The following is a 21396-nucleotide window of genomic DNA, read 5'->3' on the forward strand; positions in this document are numbered from 1 at the left end:
AACAATTAACTAATATGATAATCGAAACATAAAAACAAAGAATTACAAGGGGATGACTAGTACTACAACATGCACTAGAAGGCCTAAACTTTCACAAAGCAAGACAATACTCATTCCCCTACTAACCTTTTGTCTTATTACGTGACCTCTGATCTTTCTCATGCAGAATCATGTTATCGATAATATGAAATTGTGTCATGTCATGTCTGATTCTCTCTTCTCAATACTTTTTCGATTATAATTTTAGTAATTACTTTTAAATATTTCAATTAATAGAATTAGTGTGCTAAAATAATCATATCAATTATTTTTAAAAATAAATATATCAATTTAAAATATAACACGTAAAATTAAAGGGGGAAATAACTTTTTATTTTCATCCTCAAATGTCTAATTAAAGTAACCAATTTTATCCTTTCACCAAATATTTTTTTTTTTTTACAAATGTAAATTATGATATACTAGTAAAATTCTTTTATTCATAATCAGATATTTCAGATTTGAGTTTTTACTATAAAATTTTTTACTAGGAACAAAGTTTTGCAATAAATAATTCAAAATTACTCAAAATTTTAATATAAATATCGATCACAATTTTTTTTTTTCAAATCAAACTTTATTTTTTGTTTAAGTGGTAGAACCTACCCTCAATTTCAGCGTTTGAAATCGAGTCCTGGCGCCATTTCAACTCCTCCTTCCCATCACAAATCGAACAAAATCAGTATCCCAAAACCCTAACCATTTGAACCAAAATTGCGAAACTGGAATGAAAAGTTTCTTCAGAAGCTTCTGAATAAACATAGGAAAAGAACCCAAAACCCTAGGCTGAACGAGTCTTCTTCTCTTGAAGAAACAATCATGGAGAATAAGAAAGTGGTGGTATGTCCGGAGAATGAAGAGTTAGCAGCGTATATGTGGAATAAAAAGCAAGAAATGGCTCAAAGCCCGAATGGGATTTCGGAGAACATCTCGATGACTCTCCAAAAAGCATATACCAATCTTTGCAAGTCCAAGACCCCGATTAAGACTCTAAAAGAGTTTTCTAAGATCAAGTGAGTAAAATCGTAAAACCCCATTTGAGCCACTAAAACAGTTAATATTGGAATTGTTATTTATTGTTTGACTCGCTATTAATTATAGGGGGGTTGGAAAATGGTTGTTGAGGTTAATGAAAGGGTTTTTTGAAGCGGATGATGGCGATGCTTCGTCCTCTGAGGAGAGTGATGACTCCACTGGGAAAGGTAAATCTTGAAGTTATTTTTTGTACTCTGCTTATTATCATGTATGATCATTACACTACTTAGAGGAAAAAAGGTGGAGTCTTTGTAGTGATGGGAGTGTATAAAGGAGGATCCTTTATAATGCTATTGGAGTGTATTCTTGAAAAAATTAGCTTATGCTCTTTTTTGTCTTTTTCAAATGCATTTGGGTGTTAAAGTTTAATCGATTTATTGATTCATGTGAGTTTTCTCAATAAACTGATTGACAATGGATTCTGCCGTATGAACTCGATAATTTTAGTTAAAGTCCAAATTAGCTTACATTTGTATGCGTGTAATTTGACCCATTGTATATTGGACCTACTGATGGACTGTTCTTGTGGTTTTCAGAAATAAAACATCAACAATTGTGTAGGTCAGAATAATGCAAGACTTTTCTTTTTTTTTGGTCGAACAAACTGTTATATTGATATCATCAAATGTTTCATCCAGTTCTACATATTTGTGACAAATACACCATAAAATAACACTTAACAATGCAAGAATTTGTGTATGTGGGATTGAGTTCTCTTAGTTAATTACTTTATTTATCTGTTTTTTTTTGTATTTTGATGGAGGATATGATTTTGGATCAATTGGAAGTTACTCAATTCCTTTCCGTATCTCTAGGGAAGAAAAATAAGGGAACAAAGCGTTACATGCCGCAGAAGAATTCTGTGGCATATGCCTTATTGATCACGCTGTACAGGTGAATAACTTAATCTAATGCATTCGGCATTGCTTTGTTTTAATAAATTGCCTTTTCAGCAATGAAAATTCATGATTCTAGGAGTACAACAAACGGTGAAAAATTTATGCATAAGCAGGAGCTTATTGATGCTACTGAAGCAAGTGGCCTTTCTCGTGCACCTGTTGGGTACGCCTGTTGCTGCTGAACTTAATTTCTTCCTATTTAGTTCAGCATATAATTTAGTATGTACTAAGTGAATTTTATGCTCTTTCTCCATGCTATATGCAATGCATTAGACCCGAGAAAGGGAAAGGAAAACCCGGACAATTTAGCTCACCAAGGGACTGGTACAGCGGATGGAGCTGCATGGCGAAATTAGTAAGCAAAGCACTTGTTGCTAAGTCAAGCTGCCCTGCAAAGTATGCTTACCATGTCTTGATTATGCTCTTTTCTGGAACTCTGGTTGACTGCTTTTCTTAGATTTCATATATAATTGCCATTTCATTTCCTGCAAGGTAGTTTATGTGCATGTTAGGAAATTGCAGCTTGCTTTAAGATCTGAAAGTTATGGCTAATTTTAAAAGGGGCCTATGGGTTACCTCCATCAGTTTGGATCTGTTGCACATAATCCCTGTGAATTTTAGAGTATCCTTTAAATTAATTTCATTAATATGTGGACAAAGAAGCCTGTATGCAAGAAACATACCAAAATGTAGATAACATACACAAAGATATGATCTTCTATGAGCAACACTCAATCTTCTATACAACAAATGACCTCATGGGTGCATCAGAACGAAACAAGAGATGGAAGGCTACTACTCAAATGTGCACAATCCGTCTCTACATCTTCAAAAGTACTCCTATTTTATTCTTTCCAATCAATCCACACAAGTGCTAGTGGAGTAACATACCAAGTCCTAGGCTTTTCCTCATTCCGCCACAATTCCAGCTGAATATTACCTCTTTCACAGTGCCTGGTATCACCCAAATAGTTGCAAACCAGTTAAGAACTTCTCATCATAACCTCTAAGCGACTCTGACAACGTAGAAAGAGATGGTTGATATCTTCACTTGGTCCCGTGAAACTAAAGTACCAACTCACATAAGTGGCCTTCCTCTTCCACAGATTCTCAACCGTCAAGATCACTCTTGTAGTTGCTAGCCAAGTTAAAAGAAACCCTTTCTTGAAATCTTAGTAGTCCAATCGCTTTATATGGAATTCAACTACCTCCTTATTCAAAAGATTCTCATAATGATTTAACTGAAAAAACTCCTTTATTCATGATATCCCACCTCCATACATTGTGTCTACCTTGTGAAGTTCTTTCTTTATTAAATAAATCGATCACGCTTTAGAGCTTAGTCACCTCTCAATCTTGAAAATTCCGACTAAACCTCAAATCTCAAAAGCTACATCTTGTAGCCTCCAGACGTTGAACTTCACCTCCCTTTGGCATTAAATTCTGTAGACTTTGTATTTTTTTCATGAGCTGGATACATCAAACAACATATCAGATGCATGGATCTGGGGGGAGGGCAGGCACGATTTATTTACTGGTAGTTCTTTTTATAAGAGTTTGCTTGTGAAAGGAGTATTCTTTCCTTCATGACTCCATTTGGATCCCTAGAGCTCTGAAAAAGATGTGTTTGTATGATTGGCAACTTGGTGGCAAGGAGTGTGATCTTAACACCAGGAAATCTGAGAAAGAGGATTATCACCTATATAAGATGGTGCTTTATGTGCAAAAGTCCGGGCAAATATGTAGATCATTTTATGCAAAGTGACTTATCGATTATGGAGGGTGGCTGTTAACTTGTTTGGGTTGCAACGTGTGATGCTGGACACAGTGAAGTAGGCTTTGCAAAGTTGGACTCATATGAGGGGGAAGAGAAGCCCAAGGGCATGGAGTGTGCCCCCTTATCATGTGGGTTATTTGAAAAGAGAGAAAGCATCTTTGAAGGGGTGAAGCAAGTTTTTGTAAAAGAGCAAAGTAGTTCCTGTCTCTAGTTTCTTTTAGCTGTACTTACGAGGTCCCTATATGTATAGAGGATTGAGCCTTTTTTGTTGAGAATCGTATTTTGGGGCAGATTCTCTTCTTTTGGTATATGGCTTGTGTACAAGGTTCCCACGATTGTTAACAAAATTATTTATCTTATAAAAAAAATGAAACACATGAGAGGTGTACGTAAGAGCTTTTCTTGGTTATAGGGGTGAGGGGTAAATAGCTTTCCTAATGGTGAATCAATTGCACCCATTCATAAATGAGATGTATCGAGATCTACCCTGCTAACTGTGTATACGTATAAAGGCACTACTTTGCTGCCATATTACATGAACCATCATCTTATAAACAGTCATATTGTGCTTTAGTTGCTATGCAAGTGTGTATCCTTGCATGCTCAATCAGTTTATTTTCCTGATCTTTTTACTTAGTAATAAACCAGGCATCCTTTGCCATCAAGTGCAGATATATGCTGACAGAAGAAGGCAAAGAGATTGCACAGGAGTGTCTTTTGAGGTCAGGAATTGCCGATTCCAAAGAAATATCAGCATCTTTGACTGGATTTTCGAATTTGAATAAAAGGGACAAACCAGATAAGGCGACATCTAGCAAATCATCAAATTTGGAAGTTCGACATACTACCTCAGTGAAAGAAAGGGCAGTGCCATTATCTCAATCATCTGACAATGTGAGAGAAAGGGCAGTTCCATTATCTCAATCGACTGGCAAAAAGAAAATGAATGTCATTCCATCTGAATGTCTTGACAGGGTACTTTTTCTGTTTTAAATGTGCAACTTTGGATTTATTGCTTTCATCAGTCTTCAAGATAAACATAAATATGTAAATATAAAAGTGCTCTATTTAATGCTTGCTAGTTGCCAAATTTGGTTCATGTTCTATGCAGTTTTTATGGTCTAGGGTGATGCTGCAGCATCATTGCCACTACCATATTAGATTAGACCAAGTACAGCAATTCCTGTATCCTGTGTTTGGCTACTGTTTGCTGCAGAAGCTGTAAAAGTTGTTTTCTAAGCATTGACCATCGAGATATCTCCTTTTTTTCCGCTCAAAAATTATGTTTGAATGCGTTAAAGAATTCAATCCTTATTATATTTTCATCACTTAGTAAGTCCTTCCACTTGTTCAAGTCTTGGACTTGTTGATGTTTTTACGACTGTTTTTTCTCAGAGAAACTGGAAAAGGACTGAATAAATATTTGCTTTGTGATCTTAGAAAGATTCACCCAAATTACTGTAGCATCTTTATATTAAGCGTACCTCCAAGCAGATCTAAAGGTCCAATATTTGATAACAGTCCTTATCCTTGATTATCTCTTTGGGAGGGTAGAAAGAAAAGGCTGTGTATCTATATGCATCCAGTCAGTGATATGACATCTCTAGCCTATTCTATTATACACAATATTTCCTTTCAGCAACTTTTTCTTTTATTTCCACTGAAAGATGTTTCTTGAGTTCTACTTTGCGATGCTTCAAAGTTGTTTCTTTCTTCTTTTAAGATTCTTTTTGAAGTAATCCTGGCGTTTGTTGAACTTATTCAATTATCAATTTGTGCTTCGTCTTTTGTTCTGTGCATCTGATGTTGATTAGGTTCTTGTAGTTTATTCAAATGGGATTCTCCAAGGAACAAGTAATTCAGGCTTACTCTGAAGTGTTAGAAACATCACCGAACAAAGATATATTGTTACTCTGGCCATCTGTTCTGTGTCGTCTTCGAGAAGATCAAGTTTATGGTTTGTTTTTTATGACTCCCTTTAGATAAGTTCGTGTTGATTATATTGTTGATACTAAGATTTAAGCATTCATAGTTTGGATTGGTAGAGGTGCTGAATAAAACCGTTATAATTTATGTCCTTTTTCATGACTTTGGTGCCTCTCAATGCCCAGGTCAAGTTGGCAGTACTAGAGTTGAAGATAGACTATTCGAGTCTACTTGCAATGGAACATTAAATAGTGCAAAGCCTTCTTGTCGTGCTGATTTTGCACATTGTTCGAATGCTTTGAGAGCTTGTTCATCCACTGTAAGTGCAGAGTGATACTATCTTTTATCTGAGTTTAATGACACATTAAAATGTATTACTGAAGACAAAAAACATGCATAGAAAATTATGTTGTTTTCTGTTTTTAATTTGTTCGTTCAATAATGTGTTCAGGTTGTTGATGAGCAAATACCATGTCTGGATTTTAGATCCAATCTCTTGGCTGCGCCGCCATTGGCCAATGGAGAGAAATTTAAAGATGTTTATGAAGTAGTTTTGATATTAGATGATCGGGAGCAGTTTACTTCTCGAGGGTAAGTAAGCTTCAGTTTGTTCATTTTTGACAACAATTTTTCAGTTTGTTCATTTTTTACTGCAATTTTAGTTTACCGTCAGTATTATTGTGACACTTGAGACCTGAGTGTGTGACCTAGTGGTCAATTAAGTGTGAGCGAACCTCGGAGACCAAGGTTTAAATCCCAATTCCCAGCAGATGCTCGGTGAAATAGTCGAAGTGTGTGCAGAAGGCCCAGAAGTGACCACCATGTATAAAAACCCAGTATTATTATGATGGTTTACCACTTCTTTAAGCACTATTACAATTAATTTCTTTTTCTCATGTTTGCTTAGACCAGAGATGTGGTGATATTCACTAAACCATATTCAGGTTATCTGCTGAAGTCTTGTGTAACTTATCCTATTAGCTTAAATCTTATATATCGGCATTCAACCGCATGCCTGGTGCTCTGGAGATGGCAATCTTTATGGATTAAACTTCGGATCCGCTCCAATGTTACCGATTTTAAAAGAAAATAAAAAGTAATTCTGATCCAGCTCCAAGTTTCTTCCAGCTTTTCTGCAATGGTGCACTTTGACATGCCAGATATTCGACTCTCCCTATCACTCAATTCTGTAAACAGATTATACCTTAGTAAAGCTGTTTTTTTTTAACTTGCCACTAATTTGAAAGGTGACCTAGCAGCATCGCTACCTTACTGTGCTAATATGGAAGTAGAAAAAAGACCTGATTTTTTCCTGATCAAGTTCTGTTTATTCTGAATATTAAAAGGATATCTGTATAAATATCTAACAATTTATTTGCTCAGAGAAAGCAAAGATTGATTTGTCCTCAGATTATTGGTTATTTCATATATATACTTGAAACTTTGCTGATTAAGGGAGTAAGCATTCAGATACAATAATGCCTAGAGGGTGCTGTTTTCATCTACTATTGTTAAGTAAAAATAGAGACACGAGAACGATATCATTAAAGTTTTAGTCTTTCAGCTCTCCTTTTTATTTCCCAAATGCAACCCCTCCCCCAACATGTGCCGCAAAATAAAGAGAAGAACAAATCCAGGATGACCAGAAAATTAGCAATGCAGTAAAAAGACATCCTTGATGTGAAGATCTTTAACTTTTGTCTTGTACTTGTCTATTTTTGATGGGATGTTTAATTGGCTATTTTTTTTTCTTGTGGAGTCATTGAAATTTGTGCCGTTATTCAGGTCACGATCCAGGAAGATAGTTGACAACGTCAGCACACAATTTAAAATTAAAATAGATGTAAGCTTTTGCAATCTTTCCTCTTTAAGTATCTCTTTTCTTGTGCTTTCTTCTATTAACTGAGGCAGGAGCAATTATATGAGATATCAGATAAGTAATAGTAAAACACTTTATTTTGGTCAGCTTTCAATTATTTGAAAATTCTCACCATGTGTTCCATGCTTATTTTTTTAAGTTGTAGATGCTTCTTTCTTATAAGTAATTAAAGATCTTATAAATCTTTGCAGTAAGTCCTTTCTCAAAATAGTCTTTGCACTTAGCCACTGAATAAGGCATAACTACAGTTCTTTGCATCCTCTGTGGTGTCTAGCATTGCATCTAGTTCAAGTGCAACACCAGATTGAACCAAAAGCTACCAAGAAAACATCTTTGCTTAAGGCTGTAATATTTCTCTTTTCTGCTATGTCTTTCAAGCCAGATAGTTCACCAAATGGCCAGAGGTTAGTATTCCAAGTCTTTAAGAGATTTCTTTCCATCCTTGCAAGAACTCAATAATGGTTTTTGGCATGCGTCAACCATGTCAACTATTACCAAAAGTATGTTCCACTACTGGCGAGTGACCCGAAGAGGTGGCAAAACTTCTTCTGAATTCTCTTCACACAATGGCCATCTGCTGCAAACTGAAATCCCCTCTTTTGCAGGTTTGCTTGGGTGAGACAAGCCTCCCAAGCAATGATCCAGGAAAAACAAGAGACCTTCAATGGTGCCTTGTTTCTCCATATCTTTTTCCAAGGTCATAAAACCCTGTCTATGCTGGAAATTAACATTCTGTAATAACTTCTTGCTGAAAAGAGACCCTTAGGATGTCTTTTCCAACCGATGGAGTTTGTTCGTTTTGATCTAAGGCTATATTACTCAACATCTGGAGCAAAAAGCGTAGTCCTTCCACTTCCCAATCACTATTATGCCTTCTGAGAAAGAGATTCCACCCTTGTGTTGAACTAAACACTGCAATTTGCTGAAGATATCCTTGAAGAGGTCTTTAGTGGAGCCTGACCCAACGTGTCTCTAATTTGTTCCAATATCCTCAGACATGTTTCCATAGTCCGGTACCATGAGGTGCTGTAGAGATTTTGGAGCTCCAGGGGCTCCAAGTATGATTTTTTTCCACCAAAACACTCCAATGTGCATTTACTTCCTTATTGAATCTCCAATGCTATTTCATCAACATGCTTCTGTTATGATTATTTAGTTTCTTATTACCAGCCCTTCTTTACTTTTGTGTCGGGTGACTCATTTTAAATTCACAAGACAAAAAGAATAAGTTTGGTTATTTCCTTGCCAAAGGAAGTCTGATTTCAATTTGTCCAATCGTTTCAAAACAGAGGAAGACATTGTGTATGTAGGAAGTGCGCTGAGCACACTGTTGATCAAAGGGATTCTGCCCCCCTAATCAAATATACTGCTGCTTTTGGCTTGCCAACTTCTTATCCATCTTACCAATTACTTCACTCCATATTGTCACTGATTTATATACGTCTCCCAGAGGTAAGTCGTAAGCCCAACTACTTCGTGGGAAGAGTTCTGACATTGCGGAATTGGCTAGTTGACTGATATTTGGCTTTATTACTGGAAAGAGAGAACTTTCGTGAAGTTAATGTGAAACTCCAAGACAGCTTCACAAAAGGTAGAATCATCCCCCAAATCAAATCGGATGTTTCTCTGTATCACAGATGGTCAAAGTATTGTCTGCATATAAAATGTTAGTGATTTGGAGATTTCAATGGCCTCTACGGTCCGTTCAAAACCTAAGATCTAATCTGCTTGTACTGCACTAATATCTTGCTAAGACCCTCCATGACATGAATAAAGAGAAAAGAAGATTTAGGATCACCTCGTGGTAGTGATAGATGCTAGTACTCTATAATTGGAGACAGGACTGCTGGGAATTTCTTCATTTTTTTCTTTCTTTACCTTTATTATATTTCTAGCAGTTTCAAATTTTCAGTTTATCAAAATATAAATAAGGCAAAGGGTTTCTAGCAATTTCATCTATGTTGGAATCAGATACTTCATTAGTACTTTTAAAGGATACTTGCACAATTTGTAAACGATGAGTCATCACACTCATCTGATATTGAAAAGGAAAAAGGTACCTTTAAAGGGTATTAACACTGTAGTTGCGATACTTACTGTCTCAACAAGGCTTAGGGTCGCATAGTATCTGCCGGTGGCCGTGCTTAATGTTGAAACCCTAATAAGCATACAACATAGTTTTTAAAACTATTGGCTCCCTATATATTCCACAGCAGCTGATAGACGTAAGATTAATTTTGGCACTTCCATAGGTTAGGCGCTTGCCTGTTGGTGATGCAATCTGGATAGCTCGTAACAAAGTTATTGGCACTGAATACGTTCTTGACTTTATTGTGGAGAGGAAGAACGTTGAAGATTTGCAAAGTTCAATAAGGGATAACCGATATAGAGATCAGAAGCTGCGTCTTTTGGTATTTTCTCATCTTCTTTTCCTTTGGGGGCTGGTTAAGTACATTTGATATGCTGTGGTTATATTTACTTGTGTATCCGACCTTTTATATCGTCTTTTTGTAATTTCGAGCTTTTTTTCATTGTACTGAGCCTTCCACAGCCATTATACATTGACATAAGATTAGTGATAATGCAGTTTGCTCTGTTAGAAATGTATTTTTTTAAGCCTATGACTCTAAGCCCTGATGATCTGTATGAATGTGTATGTCGTTATTCAAAAGCAAAAGTGTAGTTTAATTTATTGGCATTCACATATTGCACTACACATCCTTTAAGACTGGCGTGATTTACTGTTAATGATATTGTACGACTTATCAACAACAAAGGAAAACTATAAAGGGATTAAACTGCTGTTTTATCTCTTGTAATGATGGTAAATGGGAAATTGAGCAACTAGTTTTATTATAGCGAGTGAGTACAGGCACTTACATGAATACTTTTTAAATTTCTTGAATGTTTTATCTGTACTTTCATTTCGTTATGGGACTAACTTTACTAGTTTTATCACAATGAGTGAGTACATGCACTTATATGCATACTTTTTAAATTTCTTGACTGTCTTATCTATACTTTCATTTCGTTATGGGACTTACTTTCGCTCAGTGAGCTAGAATCTTGATATTCGATAGTATTCAAATTGATCCTTTTGAGATCTGATCATTTTTGTTAATATTGTTAAATTCTAGTAAATAAAAAGATGCAGTGATGGGTTGAACACAGCCAATCTTGTACTCATTAAGGTATTAGATAGACCTGCAGCTTAGTTTGAATTATGTTTTAACGTACATCAACTGTGAATATCAGTTGCTGGTACGGAATGTCAAAAGAGGAGAAGACATCCTTTTGAATACTAATTATAATTTTCAACTACTGGATTTGGCTTAAGTTGTAGGGATTATCTAGTTCAGAGACAAATTTTGCAGAGTGTGTTATATACTTAATTCCCCTGTCCCAATTTATGTGGCACCATTTGACTTGACACAAAGTTTAAAAAAGAAAGGAAGACTTGTGAATTTTTGTGGTCTCAAACAAACCTTAACCATTTGTGTGGTTAAATATTAAGGGTAAAGGAGGAATTTTAAAGTCAAGTTGTTTTTGATTATAGAAATGTGATATTTCTTTTGGGATGGAGGGAGTAATATTATTTCTTGTACAATGTATAAGTTAACATGTGTTTTTGAAAAAGGGATTGTTTAAAACAAGAGAATACTTGGTCATTTTAGTTGGTTTAATCCATGTACTACATCCCCTTGTTATTTTTCCACCTCCCATCCCTCATAAAATAATGCATAGGATCCCACATAATTATGCAAATACTCCCTCTATTCCTATTCAGTTGTCCACTTTAAAAGTGGCACACATATTAAGGCACCAATTATTATCATAGGATAGTTACAATTTTACCCTTAACTTAAAAGCCTCCCTAAGTATAATAAATGTATTTTCTGGTTCCAAAAAGCATGCATTACAACTTAGTAGTACTAAAAATTTTCTAGAATTAAATAAGGGCATATTAGGAAAAAAAATATTTTCCTTTCTTGATTTGTTGAAATGGACAAGTAAATAGGGACAAATATAAAAGAAAATATGGACAAGTAAATAGGGACAGAGGGAGTAGTATTTAGAGAAAATGGTCAAATGACCTCCTAATTTATAGTCGAATTCTCAACTACACATTTATACTTTTCTGGGGTCCTATTACCCCCTAAAATATTTTAAAGCGGAATATAAACAACCCTAAAACTAGACAACCATATTCTTTCCATGTAGTGTGCACCACGCGTTGCTAGTTGTCAAAATCACATAAAAAAGAACAAAAAAAAACGTAATTATGTTTCTTTTTCTTCATCATCTTCTTCCTCTTCACTTGTCCTAAGTCATGCTTCAAATTTTTCACTGTAACTCTCCAGAACCTCTCTCTCCACCCCGTTCCTCTCTAATCACTCCCCACCCCCGCTCCACCTTCTATAACCCACAAATTAAGTATCAATATTCATCAGCAACACCACAACAACTACTTTATTAGCTATTTAAACCTCCATTTTCACCTCTCCCACTCAAATTCCACAATGGTAATTCCAATTTCAAGCTTGAAGTTCTCGTTGATCGTCTTAGAATTGAGGATGAATACACCCTTTTATTTATTTTTTAAATTGTGAAGGATTAAGGCCTTCTACATTTAAAGAAATCATTGAATTATTGGGATTGAGTAGAATCAATTGATTGTTGCTGCTCAACTTCGTGAAGTTCTTATTATGTGTAGGTTAGATTCCTTCATCGTACGTTAAGAAAGACTAAAAATAAGATCCGAAGGTTGATAAATTTTGCCTGAGCAAAAAATTGATGACTTAAATTTATCTTTTTACTACATAAATATTAATTTTTATGATGATTTGATGATTCTGATGGTTAATGGATGTGAGTTATTTAGTGAGATAAATTATGAAAAGTATTAGGAGATGGGTGTGGAGATAGAGCTGCTATGGTGATAGTGGTTCAACAATGGTAATGGAGATTTATAGGTATGGTGGGTTTGATGAGAGAGATGGGGAAAAATGATAAAGGTAAAAGAAATGAAAAAGTAAAGAAAATAGAATTAAAGGCAAAAGTTGAAAAATGATATTTAACAAAAAGTTAAAATATTTTTGAAATGTTTTTTATCAGTTCTGTCTCTTCCATGCCTTTGAGAGTGTGAGCTGTGCCATATCAGCATTTAAGGGTACATTTATTCTGCTTTTAAAAAGTCTGAGGGGGTAATAGGACATCCGTAAAATATAAGTGTATAGTTGAGAATTCGACTATGGGTTAGGGAGGCATTTGACCATTTTCTCTAGTATTTATGTTAGCAATAATAGTGTATAAATAATGCTGAATTTTATGCATATAAAAAAATGTAACCAAACATGGCATTGCTTATGCTGAAATGTTGGTAGTATCACTCTTCACAATTGAAATCAAAAGAGGACCTAGTGTTTGTGAACTTAATGAGCTGGGTTTTGCTTGTGTTTACAATTTGTTTCTTGTGACAAAGGTTGTTCCACACCTTTTTGCTTAGAGCGGGAGTGGTTCGTAGTCTCTTCTCTTAGTTACTGATGCCTATAATAACTAAGGGTGAATGTTTGATTGGATTTCCATTTCGGGGATTGGACTTGTATCATAGTTTCCATGGGCAATAAATAATAAAGACGAAAGAAGAATGACCATATGGGCTTAACATCTCTACTTAGAAATGTCATGATCCTTTGGAAGAAGTTTGTTGTCACAACTCACAAGCTCCATTTTGGTTCCTTTGATTATTTCCCCATAATTCTTAAGTGGGTTTTCTGTTGATTTATGCCAGAGATGTGGACTCAAGAAGCTGATATATGTCATTGAAGGAGATCCTAATGCTTGTGCTGCTGCCGAAAGCATCAAAACAGCGTAAGTTTTAAGTTTCTCTTCTTCTGGTTTCTTTATATGTAGTTGGATCCAGCAAAGACATCTTAGCTTTTCGTTTTTACTTGATGTTTTTAAATTTCTACTTCTGATTTACCCATAATTGCATTAGTTGTTTCACAACCGAGATCTTGGAGGGCTTTGATGTGCAAAGAACAAGTGGTTTGGGAGAGACTCTGAGAAAGTATGGCTATCTTACTCAAGGAATCAATCAGTACTACAGCTGCATGGATAATGAGCGGTCTGATTCCAGGCTTTGCCCCAAGTTTAAAGAATTTGTTAGGAAGTGTGAAGATCTCGATAAAATGACAGTTAGCGATGTGTTTGCCATCCAACTAATGCAGGTACATATTTTCACAACAAAGTTGGCATAAATTTAAGCTTCCTTATTAATAAAATACTTGTGGACTTAAAAATCTTAATCTTGGGTTGTCGGGATTTTCTGCTTGATAATAATCATGAATTATATGTACTAGTAGGTCACTGTTTCTATGTAAAAACACCTCCACCAAGTTTGGGAAATGGTATGTGTATTAGCCACGAATTCACTCATTAGCTGTATTTTAATGGAGTGATTTTAATGCGTGCAGGTCCCACAGGTGACAGAGGAAGCTGCTATTGCTGTTCTTGATGTGTATCCAACACTTTCATCTCTTGCTCGTGCTTACTCTCTGCTTGTGAGTTTGCTGTTAAAAGCTTCTTGTTTACCCCCCTGTATTTGAACAAAGAAAGATAAGAATATCCTTCGTTCCAGAATTTTGGGCATACTCCCACATTTAAGGCAAGAAGGAAAACTGATTAAAAGTGAGAGAACAGAACACTAGACTACTTCATGACTTCATCTATTTAGAGTTTGCCAACCTCACATGATTGCACTAATTCATGCAAAAGGCTTGTTGCCTAGAGATGCTTGGACATCCCTCAAGATAATTCATTCTAAAGAGATTGTAGCATTGCACTATTAAAGTAAATGCATCACTTGTTGGCAAGTACGTCATAAGGTCATTAGGACTTAGGAAAGCTATATACGTGTATTTCGTTTTGGTGCCAAATACATCATAAAATGGATGAAATTTAAATGAAAAACCATTATAGGTGATGTGACTTTTCATGGGGAACATGGCTTACAACTGCCACTTTAGGTGTATTCTCTTCCTTGTATTATAGTGCTAATAAAAGCTATCTGTGGGAGAGAGAACAAAAGGATTGCAGTGTTTGAGAAGCCCTTAAAGTTAACTGGATATCTGTGAAATTTATCCTTCAATTGTTAACAAATTCTTTGGAGGCTATGCGCCATAGTATTCCTTTCACTATGTAGTGTATGAAAAACGCCTGGATCTCTGGATCTGTATTCGTTCTCTTTGCAAATTCTCCGCCCAGTAGTTCTCATTAAGATCATCCAAGAACTGTTTCTTATTTTTTTGGCGATTCCATTGTGGTTTTTTTCCAGGACGGTGATGTTCGTGCACAAGAGGAAATGCTCAAGGAGCAGAGCAACAACTTAGTGAGTTCAGCTGCTAGTAAAAACATTTTTCGACTGGTCTGGAGCAGCTGATTTCTGTCAGTCAAGATAATTGATAATGCTGTACAGGATTTCTAATATTTTGTGTATATATCCAAAAAAGCCTCATCTTCTAGCTATTACATTGGTTACATCTGTCATTCAAACTAGCTATTTGTGTGATTTGCTGGAGGATCACTACTTTATTTTTTAGTGCAGATAAATCAAAGAAGCCCTTAATATCAAGGTTTTTCTTGTTCTTACTGCATCTGGTTCTGTCTTTGTTCAAATTTTGGTTGAAGAATTAGAGTGAATTCAAGAATGAAAAGTTTGATTATTTCCCCCACAAAGTTTGGCCTGTGTGATCATAGTACTTACAATGTATTTTTTTTTTAATATTTCAAAGTATTCATGATACTTACAATGTACACAACTTTGGTGAACTTTAATATACTCTCTTTTTCCTCTTTTGATTAACTACTATTAAATAAAGATCTTTCTTTACCAAATGTTCTTTTTTTTCATATACAAATGTTAGCTTCAAAACCATGTGAAGGAATATAAGCATCCAATGCAAAACTTTCATTAAAGTTCTGAACAGAGTGATCCCCAGACTAAAATAAACATAGATAAATTTCAATCTATAAAATTATTATTATTATTTTTTATATATAGAGTAAAAATATACAAAATTATTAATTTTTTTTATAACCGCGCGAAACATGCATAATTTCACTAATGGATAAATAAGTGAATTGGAGTATAAAAAGCAGGTTATGGTTCCTATGGGCATGTAATGAAAAGCACTAAAGAAGAATAAAGGAGTTATCTTCGGCATCTTCTTTTTGTTTATTGCTAAACTTTAACTCTTTTTTTGCCCTTTATCTTTTGGACAAAACTTGGAATTATTTAATCTAATATACAACTATCATTAGAAAACACACACCATGGTATGTCATATTAAGCTTTGGAAAGCAATGTCGAAGCCATAATTTTCACTAAGGGATTCAAAGGTATAAAGAAATAAACACACAAAGAAACATAAGGAAATTCAACACCTACTATAGATACTTAAAAATGATTTTAATCATGTATTGATAGTGAAATTCTCCGCCAAAGGGATAAGGATGAAACCCTCGGTCCTACCTAGCTCCGTCCTAGTTGGAAAGATCATTTAACTAATTTAAGTGCAGTGTTGAACAGCAATTGATTGTTTTAGTTTCCATGTTTGGAGTTCCATTTTACATATAGATATAGTAAAGAAAAAGAGTGAAAATTGAAATGTAGTTCTACATTTTGCCTCAATACTTATAAAAATAATGAAAAGAAAGTTACTTTAAAGTGTCCAAGAGAGGATGGCTTCTAACCAACTTTGTCTGAATTATACAACTGACAATTATTTTGCTGCTCTCATATCTTTAGACAAGATTCAGGATGTTTCCCCTTCTTAAAGCTATCAATACTTTATTCCTCACAAAAATAAAACTAAGGTACACAAATTTAACTTAATTGTTCATTATTTGAAATATAGATTAGTTGGTGTAAATTTTCTGTGATGAGAGAAGTTGATGTTGTCTTGAAGTTTCTCAAAGTTCTTTTATGAACCAGGTAAAGCCTCCATAGCTATCATGAGCTTTCAAGAATATATATTCCGTTAACGAGTGAAGTGAATTGATTTTATGATAATATTGCATAGTGTAATGTTATTGAATAACTAAGTTTGAACAGTGCTGCAATTGCAGGTGTTCTCAGGAAAAAAAATCATTTATCATAAGAGTTGTTGAGCCAGTATTGTGGTGATGGGAAAAGAAATGGGAGTTGAAAAGCTTCTGGTTTTGTTTTTGGTACTAATCTCAATAAGATATTCAGAGCAATTACAATCATCTCAAGTGCAAACTCTTTTGAGAATTCAACATCTTTTGAACTATCCAACAGCTTTGAGTAGTTGGAATAATGAGACAGATTTCTGTAAGATTGAGCCAAGTTCAACTGTTACTGTTGTGTGCTACGACGAAAACATAACTCAGTTGCATATAATAGGGAGAAAGGGGACTTCCCCATTACCTAGAAAGTTCTCCATTCGTTCATTTGTCAACGCGCTTGCCAAGCTTCCTAGCTTGAAAGTCCTTAGATTAGTTTCTCTTGGTTTATGGGGGCCATTGCCTGAAAAACTTTCGAGACTTTCAGCTCTCGAGATACTTGACTTGAGTTCAAATTACTTTCACAGTGGCATACCTGAAGCAGTTTCATCCTTGACGGACCTCCAAACTTTAGTGTTAAATGGAAATAGGTTGACTGGCAGAATTCCAGATGGCCTTGGTTCACTTTCAGTTTTGGCAGTTTTGAGTTTGAAGAGCAATTCACTAGATGGACATTTGCCAGATACACTGCGTGATTTGAATAATCTTCGTGTACTTTCACTTTCGAAGAATAATTTTAGTGGTGATGTACCTGATCTAAGCAGTTTACAAAATCTTCAAGTTTTAGAATTAGAGGACAACTCTTTTGGTCCAAAGTTTCCTCAAACTGGAAGTAAAATTGAAAGCATTGCTCTAAGGAATAACAAATTTACTGCAAACATACCAGAGAAAGTTCAGTCCTATTATCAGCTTGAACATTTTGATATTTCTTCCAACAACTTTATGGGGCCATTTCCTCCGTCGTTGCTATCTTTGTCATCCATCACTTATCTGAATGTTGCAGGAAACAAGTTAACAGGAATGCTCTTTGAAGATAATCCATGTAACACAGCATTAGATTTTGTTGATCTGTCGGGTAATCTGTTGACAGGATCATTACCTAGTTGCCTTCTGTCTAATTCTAGGAACAGAATTGTGCATTTTTCAAATAACTGCTTAGCAACCGGAGATGATACTCAACATCCATTTTCATTTTGCCGGAATGAGGCTTTGGCTGTTGGTGTCTTACCTCAGCATCAAAGACAAAAACATGCTTCTAAAGTGATTCTTGCCTTGATCATATGTGGTAGCATCACCGGTGGAGTCATACTCGTATGCCTGACCGTCTTGATTGCCAAATATTTTCTTGCAAAGAAGACTTCTGCCCGAAATACGCCAACCAGATTTATTTCAGAAGATGCATCATCTTCATATACCTCCAAGTTATTCACAGATCCAAGTAAGGTTCCTGTCTTCTTTCGCTATGTCTGCCTATATTCTTTGCATTCTTATACTTGCTCTCTGCTTCATAGATGCATCAATGAAACTGAAGGTGAGGGCTTTCATTTAATTCCCAAGTATAACTAACTTGATACCTATGTATTTATTGTACAAGGATTCATTACTCAAGCAATGAAGCTAGGAGCACTTAACCTTCCATCTTATAGAATATTCTCTCTAGAAGAACTTGAGGCCGCAACGAACAACTTTGATACAACAACTTTTATGGGTGAAATTCCTAATGGCCAGGTATGGTATATGAACTCTATTGTTCTTTACTGCTATATCATTGAGGTCTTTGGGTGTTATACTTTTGCCATATTAGTAATGTAGCTCACGTGGCAGATTTGGAAGTGAGTTTCAAGTATTTGGGGTCAATAATCCATGGAAATGGAGAGATTGATGATGATGTTATACATTATATTGGAATATCGGAATGAGGTGGATGAAACGGAAGCTTGCATCTAGAGTCTTGTGGGATAATAATGTGCCACCAAATCTAAAGTCAAGTTTTTTAAAGTGGTAGTCAGACCAACTATGTTGTATGGGGCGGAGTGTTGGCCGGTCAAGAACTCGCATGTCTAGAAGATGAAAGTAGCGGAAATGAAAATGTTGAGATGAATGTGTGAACTCATTAGGATAAATATGATCAGGAATGAAGCTATTCGGTACAACGTGGGAGTGGCCTCCATGATGGACAAGATGAAGTTGGCAATATTGAGATGGTTTGGGCAAGATAAGAGGAGCTGCACGTATGTCCCATTGAGGAGGTGCGAGAGGTTGTCTATAGTGGGTATTAGGAGAGATAGAGGTAAGTCGAAGAAGTTTTGGAGAGTGGTGCTTAGATATGACATGACTTACATGCAGCTCACCGAGGATATGACTCTAGATAGGAAGATATGGAGGTCAAGGGTTAGGGGTAGAGGGTTAGTAGGTCAGAATGTTTCTAGTTTCCCTTTTTAGTATTGCTATATTACCCTTCTACGATCTTATTTTTCGATATCAGTTTTACTGGTTTTCTCCTTTGCTTCAGTTATCATATTATTTTTTGTTACTACTAGTCCTTTCTTCATTTTTATCAGCATGACTTCTTCGACTATGTTTGCTTTACAAACATGTTTTCTATATGTTTTACTTGAGCCAAGTATGTATCGGGAACAACCTCTTTATCTTCACAAAGGAAGGGGTAAGGCTGCGTACACTCCACCCCACCCTCCCCAGATCCCACTTGGGATCATACTGAGTTTGTATCAGTATGGGCATTATAGTAGAGAGGTGGTGTTGGACTTGTAATAGTAATGCCATCTGTTTGTTCTCTATCATTTTGGCACAAAAGGATGAGTTTGACTCTTGAAGAGTAAACCTATTAATATTACCAGCTGTTCTTGAGGACTAAGGCTCACAAACGTTTTCTGTTTTTGATTCAGATGTACAGAGGACAGATGAGAGATGGTTCCTATGTTACGATTAGATGCCAGATAATGAAAAGAAGCAACACTAGGCAAAATTTTATGCATCACATAGAGTTGATATCCAAGCTCAGACATCAGCATTTGGTCAGTGCTCTTGGACACTGCTTTCAGTTTTACTCAGATGATTCAAGTGTCAGTAGAATTTTTCTCGTCTTTGAATACGTACCTAACGGGACCCTAAGGAGATGGACTTCTGGTAATTACTTGACAAGCAGATGTATACCCCTTCCTATTGTTGGATGTAAATGTGCTTCAGTAATTTGATATTCTCTGTTGCTTATTTGCAGATAAACATGCTAGACGGAAACTAACCTGGACACAACGTATAGCAGCTGCTACAGGGGTAGCAAAGGGCCTGCAATTCTTGCATAATGGAATTATCCCTGGCCTCTTTTCGAATAATTTGAAGATAACTGATATTTTGCTGGACCAGAACCTTGTCGCCAAAATTAGCAGCTACAATCTGCCTGTTCTGACGGAGAATATCGGAAAGGTGTGACTACCAACTTATCAAAGTTCATGTCATTCTTCTACTCACACCAGCAAAAGTAGTTCATATATATGCCACAATACTAATTTATGCATATTTGCAGGAATACTGTCAAATTATTCCAGTTGGTTATAACCAGAGGTGTGTACAAATTACTGTCTAATTAGACCAGCATAGTATATTATAAATCATTCTATGACATTTAATAACTTATTCTTTACATGCATTTTCACTCAAACTCAGAAAATATTGTACTATTGAGTGATTCTGAAGCATGGCCATACTTTAATTCTTACCTACAACTGATTTATAGGGAAAAATATGAAGAGAAGTTGGATGTGTATGACTTTGGAGTTATACTATTGGAAATCATTACAGGGAGACCGATAAAAACCAAAAATGACATCCTACTTCTACGAAATCAGGTACTATATACACACTTATCATCTGCCTCGTTTTCATTACCTTTGTATAGCTCTGAGAAATATGAAGTGAATAAGCTCAGAGCGTGTACATGGCAAATGAAAAAACTTCAGATGGAGCTGTGAACATTTGAATACTGCAATCAGATGCACATCCAGAAAACTACAGACGTTAAAATGTACTCATCATTCGTTTCTTCTAGATGCAAAAACTGTAGAGTTATCTATCAAAACTCAAATAAAAAGTAATGTTAGATAGTTACTGGTGCCTATTCATGATTCTGAGGTATTACTAATGCAAATTATATACTTATCTTTATAGTTCTGGCTCTTTAATTTCTTCTTGTTATTTGATGTACTAGTTGCAAGCAAGCATGACTGGCAATGGAGTGAATGTGGTTGATCTAGCAATAAGAAGAAGTTCATGTTCGAGTGAATCATTGAGGACGATGATAGAGATGTGCTGCAGGTGTTTGTATGAGGATCCGGTGGACAGGCCATCGATGGAGGATTTGCTATGGAATCTGCAGTTTGCAGCTCAAGTTCAGGATGATTATCATAGTAGTGATGCCTCTCCAATTTCACCTATACAACGTTCAGGCCAACTTGTCATTCAATAGAGACCTTGCCAATTACTAGCAACTAAACATCTTTTAACTATTTTTGGACTCTAAAGTACATTTGGACAAATAGATGTGTTAAAGTATTAAAAAAGGAATATTTGATTTTGAATGTTGTTTGGCAGTCATAGGCTTATCCTACATTTGTCCACTATTTTTGTCTCTACTTGTTCTATTTTGGGTGGTTCAAATTACAATGTGTCCCCTGGATATGTAGGGTGTTCCCTCCGGTCTATTTTACTTGTCATGTTTTCTATTTTTTTTGCACGCA

At 35.6% G+C, this 21396-nt stretch overlaps 2 protein-coding genes and 1 long non-coding RNA gene across 14 annotated transcripts; 2 read left to right on the top strand and 1 right to left on the bottom strand.

Moving 5' to 3' along the window:
- The first annotated feature begins 616 nt into the window (after positions 1-616).
- LOC107005575 (crossover junction endonuclease MUS81) lies at positions 617-15201 on the top strand. Of its 4 annotated transcripts, none has more exons than XM_015204216.2 (15): positions 617-1052; positions 1141-1241; positions 1890-1968; positions 2050-2136; positions 2247-2369; positions 4422-4725; positions 5575-5707; positions 5862-5995; positions 6128-6267; positions 7462-7519; positions 9808-9966; positions 13347-13426; positions 13554-13785; positions 14032-14118; positions 14892-15201. In XM_015204216.2, the coding sequence occupies exons 1-15, from the start codon at positions 859-861 to the stop codon at positions 14994-14996; spliced, it is 2016 nt and encodes a 671-aa protein (XP_015059702.1). In that variant the 5' UTR covers positions 617-858; the 3' UTR covers positions 14997-15201. The 4 variants fall into 4 exon arrangements, with proteins under 4 accessions (XP_015059702.1, XP_027769933.1, XP_027769934.1 ...); XM_027914133.1 differs by having other exon boundaries at positions 915-1052; positions 1838-1968; XM_027914132.1 differs by lacking the exon at positions 1890-1968 and having other exon boundaries at positions 2028-2136.
- On the bottom strand, positions 14023-20888 carry LOC114075955. Of its 9 annotated transcripts, none has more exons than XR_003576258.1 (7): positions 20549-20888; positions 19906-20060; positions 17742-18142; positions 17526-17632; positions 17178-17393; positions 17007-17105; positions 16757-16908 (listed from the first exon to the last, which is right to left on the bottom strand). It is a non-coding gene; the product is annotated as an uncharacterized LOC114075955 (long non-coding RNA). The 9 variants fall into 9 exon arrangements; XR_003576253.1 differs by having other exon boundaries at positions 17178-17398; XR_003576251.1 differs by adding an exon at positions 19760-19822 and having other exon boundaries at positions 17178-17398; positions 17526-18142.
- LOC107005571 (probable inactive leucine-rich repeat receptor-like protein kinase At3g03770) lies at positions 16716-21285 on the top strand. The gene is made up of 7 exons (XM_015204204.2): positions 16716-18080; positions 18237-18370; positions 19549-19789; positions 19881-20086; positions 20187-20224; positions 20397-20508; positions 20868-21285. Exons 1-7 carry the CDS (start codon positions 16742-16744, stop codon positions 21123-21125), a joined length of 2328 nt encoding a protein of 775 aa, XP_015059690.1. The 5' UTR covers positions 16716-16741; the 3' UTR covers positions 21126-21285.
- The last annotated feature ends 111 nt before the right edge of the window (positions 21286-21396 follow it).

This window comes from Solanum pennellii, chromosome 1 (assembly GCF_001406875.1).
Source record: "Solanum pennellii chromosome 1, SPENNV200".
NCBI lineage: Eukaryota > Viridiplantae > Streptophyta > Magnoliopsida > Solanales > Solanaceae > Solanum > Solanum pennellii.

What these genes read in the sequence shown, in the direction of transcription:
- LOC107005571 (XM_015204204.2), top strand. Translation starts at nt 16,742, where the DNA reads ATGGGAAAAGAAATGGGAGTTGAAAAGCTTCTGGTTTTGTTTTTGGTA. An exon ending in CCAGTTGGTTATAACCAGAG is followed by an intron (nt 20,225 to 20,396) that starts GTGTGTACAAAT and finishes ACTGATTTATAG; the next exon opens with GGAAAAATATGAAGAGAAGT. An exon ending in TCCTACTTCTACGAAATCAG is followed by an intron (nt 20,509 to 20,867) that starts GTACTATATACA and finishes TTGATGTACTAG; the next exon opens with TTGCAAGCAAGCATGACTGG.
- LOC107005575 (XM_015204216.2), top strand. Translation starts at nt 859, where the DNA reads ATGGAGAATAAGAAAGTGGTGGTATGTCCGGAGAATGAAGAGTTAGCA. An exon ending in AAAGAGTTTTCTAAGATCAA is followed by an intron (nt 1,053 to 1,140) that starts GTGAGTAAAATC and finishes TATTAATTATAG; the next exon opens with GGGGGTTGGAAAATGGTTGT. An exon ending in TCGAGAAGATCAAGTTTATG is followed by an intron (nt 5,708 to 5,861) that starts GTTTGTTTTTTA and finishes CTCAATGCCCAG; the next exon opens with GTCAAGTTGGCAGTACTAGA.